Genomic DNA, 4,446 nt, shown 5'->3' on the forward strand with positions numbered 1-4,446 from the left:
ACACAGGGATATGACAAGAAATGGGTTGTTTCACATTGTCTGTAGCTGCTCGTTATTCTTGTCTAAATGTACAGAAATGCCCTGATAGTTACTTCCCAATGACAACCTGCTTAGTGCTCAACATTTTTCAGTTTCATGGCAAGCTTGCAAGGTTACACATATATACTGAATGAAACATAGCCCACTCGTTATTTTTAGAAAGGCTCTAAACAAGAAGTAAATCCCTGGAGTAGTACTGCCAGAGATGCATAAAGTTCAAATCCAAATTAAAACTGCCTATCTTTGGCCTAAATTCCAACTTGGGCTTGAGGAAAACTGATCTATACCTTGAACTTTATGACCAAAAAAAAAAAAAAATCCTTTGCAATTATTTTCTAATACCTGAGCATATATGAATGTGGAACAAACACTTGAAAATTAGAACTTGAATGAAAAATCTGAACATCTGTCCAAGAATGTAGTACCTGGTCTTGTGAGATACTGTTGTATGACTAAGTTTCAGTAGCTGCAGTGGAATTGGGAGAGTCTAATTTATTGCGATTCCTAGTTCTAACACGTCTTTGTAAGATCAAGTCCAAAAATGTAATTGTGAACTTTGGGGGGAGGAAGAGAAACATGCTTATTTACCTTACAGATCTCTTTAATAATGACCTCTGATGTGCAAGACTTGGTTTAGAAATCACCAAGATACAATATGAAGAAAGTAGACCCCTTTTCAGCAATACATTTATGCAAACTAGTTGAAAATAGTGCAGCTGAAGCATGTTCTTGATTTCTTTGCTGAATCAGAACCTGTATCTTCTTCCTGCCAAGGCAGTGATTTTAATACCACTCCTAAACGCACTAGTAATTCTAGAAGCCCTAATGAAAGTCAAGATAACACCACAGATTTTATAAATAAGGGTCTTTATTTAGAATACTGTTGAAAACATTCTTGGCAACCACATCGTATAAATATATAAAGTTAAAGTTTGACACAACAAACCAAGCAATATTAAATATTTTTAAATTTTTTCCCCTTTTTGTTTTGAATTTTTACTTTTGTTTCTTTCTTTCTTTTCTTCCCCCCCCCCCTTTTTTTGCAAAGCAACTCTTATTTACAATTATACAAAAAGTTCTATAAAAAATGGTCCACAACCTTATTTTGGCCAGAACAGGAGTAGTAGGAAGGATCTGTCATGCTACTAGATTTCTATTCTCTGCATTTAAGAGACAGGTTCCTATTCCCCAAAACCCAGATTAAACATTGGCCATTTCATGGTATACGATTTTACCTCTAGACATATTAAATAACTTTAGTTTAACAACCAATAAATAACTAGGTGTGTTTTGAAGTAATACAGGTTTGAAAAGTTACATATTTGAAGGAATTTTGAGTGATATTTTAAAACTGGAACAAGTCTTGAGAAGTCTTTTCAGTCTCAGAAGGCAGGTCTCGGAGCTTGGCTGAACAGAGCAATTTGTTGTCAGTGCAGTCCAGCTGGACCTGCCTTTATAGCACTTGGTAGATAGGGTTGCTGCTGCTGCTGTTATCCTGGGGAAGTGGGGTGCAGTTGGTAGGGGAAGGAATTTGGGCTCCACTATCATTCAGACTCGCTCCTTCTGGAGGGGAACAGGGACTCCCCTCAGCAACAGTTTCCACTGGAGGCAGTATAGGACATGTGGAGTTATCTGTGGAAATCCTCTCTACAATGCTTGAGAGGCAGTCGAGGCTGGAAACAACAGAACTCTTCCCATGCTTTGGATCTAAAAAACAGACAAAAAGGTGACCAGTTTATCCAATGGATACTTAAGATATCCACTTATCAGTAGGATATAGTTCTTTCATTAAACCCCAGTGAGCGGCTGACAGTATGCTGCTGTATGTAAAAATTCGGAGAAAATTAATATTGGTGAAGGATGCCAATTATCAGAAAACAGAGATTGTAATTTGCAAGATGGAAGAAAGACACAGCCAAAGTATGTTACTTTTGGGGCAGGGTGGATCCAGGGCTTCACTTCAGTCCATAGAAAGGGAAAGGAAGACTTGAAATCAATAGACAATTTCTCCAGTTTGGATCAATGATAGAATTAGAAGAGTCTTCATGCAAAACATGGTTAAATACTGAAAATTAGTTGGAAAGGAATATATTTTTATCCAGATGTTATATTTGAAAAATAGGAAATGCAGCTGTAACATATCCCCATATTTGCAAATACATCTAGAGGGAATCCAGTGCTTCTGTTAACATCAACGGCTTGCTAGCTGAAAAGGCAGGTTCTTCTTTCGGCCCAGCTGGGGTCAGCTAAACAACTGGGAACAGAGAAGGGATGGGGAAGTTTGCTATACTGACTGCCTGTCTCCATGTTTCACACAGCCATTACAGCACATACTCACCATTTGGTGATTCTGTGTAGTAGCTGCTGTCGTAGCTGTTTCTTCTGCGAGAGCTGCAAGGAGGCCCGCTGTATTCCATCTGGAAAGGAGAGCAACCTGAGTGAGGTCACTGGTTGGGGACAGCATTTACTGAAATCCCAGTAAACATCCCATTTCATATTTCAGTCCCTAGTCTCTGCCATCATCCCACTCCTGGCTGAAATGCCATCAAGTTGTAGTTTCTCTGAATGAGGCAGAACTTGGCTAGAAGGGGATTCACCCAGAATATTTTATGTGGCACAGCTGTTCTAAAGGAAAGTTACCATTGTTGTTGCATCAAATGCTGTGGCTTTACAAATGAGATGAAGTTTTCCAGCATTCTCATCAGATACTGCCCTACATGTAGCTTCAATTTACAAGAGGGAGACCAAGAGGGGAATGAGTCTTTTTATGATTTAATTTTTGAAAGTTTTTTCAAACATGAGTTCCTCTTAAAAAGCCTCTAATCTACCTGTCACTTTTTATTTCCGTTAGTGTGTCTTCCCATTTCCATTTTGTCCAGAAAAAGCCCCTAAACATTGACCAGTATATTTGTTTCCAGTACTTTAATCCACAATGAAATTACTCTTTCTGACAAAATAAAAAGGCTGTATTTTGAGGAGGTATCACTTGTATAAATCTTCTCTGCCAGCTATCTCATAATCAAGGATATTCAACTCAGTAATGATTACCCTCACCAGAGCACAGAAAAAAAAAATCTCAGGTCTTAAAAGTGCTGTCAAGATCCCATCCCAGACGGATGTTCTGTTGACAGAACAGAACAGTTCTGTGACTGTTCTGCACTCCAGTCACCATGTCCCACCACCCCAGAGTCAGACCAGAGTTTGAGCCTATAGTCCCAGTGAAAAGATGCGTCAATGAGACACCCAACCTTCTTCTCCCCTCTCTATAACATACAAACAGGACTGAAAGCCTGGAGTCTCGTTCCTATTGCTGGTAAACGTCTATGGGGGGATGAAGCAAAAGGAGAAATGGAGAACCTTTTTCTTAAGGCTCAAGAAAAACAACTCCTGTTGCTTAGACCCTCCTCCTGTTATCATGACAAATGGCAGAAAACAAAACCCAGACTCTTATCAGTTCCCATGTAACTACCATGACCAAGGGGGACCTTCCTCTCTGCTGTCCTTAGAGGATTCAGAGGTAATGATCCAGCAGAAGATGGAAACAGATGCCCCAGGAGCTACGGAAGCACAGGCAGGGCTCAGACCTCACCATGCCCCCAGGTACCCATCCCAAGCAGCTTCCCAAAGTGCTCCCCCAGCAACTCTCCCTGGCTCCCCTAGGACACAGGGGGACCTGTCTAACTTCTCATCCCAGGGAAAAAAAGTGTTTAAGAGATTTTTCTTCTTTCCCAGAGATTCTGGCATGCGGGAACCCCACCTCCCTTTACTGCTGGAGTACTTTGTCTTCTGCCTGGGGAGGTATGGAAGGCAGCTGCTATAGAAAAGGCAGGAGGAGGCAACTCTCCCTGCGCAGGTTTAGAACAACAGCGTCTGGGGTGCCTCGGTGGCAAGGTGTTGTCCCTGGGGCACTCACCATGCCGTCGGAGCAGTTGGAGCGGGGGCTGGAGGCATCCGATTCCCCACTGTAGTGCTCCAGCACCGGGTAGTAAGTGTCCTCCTGCTCCCGCAGCAGCGCCTGCAGGCTCTCGATGTAGCGAATGGCGTTGCGCAGGATCTCCACCTTGGGCAGGCGCTGGTTGGGGTTGGTGGAAGTGCAACGCTTGAGGGTCTCAAAGGCCTCATTGACCTTGCTGAGCCGCCCCGCTCCCTCATGGTGGCAGCCTTACGGCGGTCAGCATTGGTAGTCTTCCTCTTGCAAGCCTTGCAGGCCCACAGCAGGCAGCGACCGGCCTGGTGGTGCCCGCTGGGCGCCCGGACGTGCTCCTCCTCATGTGGATGCCCGTGGTGGTGCCCGTGGTGGTGCAGGTGCTCCTCAGGCTTCAGCAGGCCCCCCACATGCACCAGCCGGGGGTCCAGGTCCTCAAAGAAGTGCATGTCCGATGTGTTGAAGCACGGGTCATCATAGAA

The 4,446-nt window shown here is 43.5% G+C and overlaps 1 protein-coding gene across 1 annotated transcript; it reads right to left on the reverse strand.

The window, feature by feature from the left end:
- Nucleotides 1-1,048: 1,048 nt before the first annotated feature.
- Nucleotides 1,049-4,440, reverse strand: MYOD1 (myogenic differentiation 1). Its single transcript, XM_010282816.1, is given in 4 exon segments — nt 1,049-1,746; nt 2,378-2,456; nt 3,953-4,179; nt 4,182-4,440. Coding segments are annotated over 4 exon segments (792 nt in total). The 5' UTR covers nt 4,414-4,440; the 3' UTR covers nt 1,049-1,492.
- Between the last annotated feature and the right edge of the window lie 6 nt (nt 4,441-4,446).

The sequence above is a fragment of the Phaethon lepturus genome, unplaced genomic scaffold, assembly GCF_000687285.1.
Source record: "Phaethon lepturus isolate BGI_N335 unplaced genomic scaffold, ASM68728v1 scaffold13042, whole genome shotgun sequence".
NCBI lineage: Eukaryota > Metazoa > Chordata > Aves > Phaethontiformes > Phaethontidae > Phaethon > Phaethon lepturus.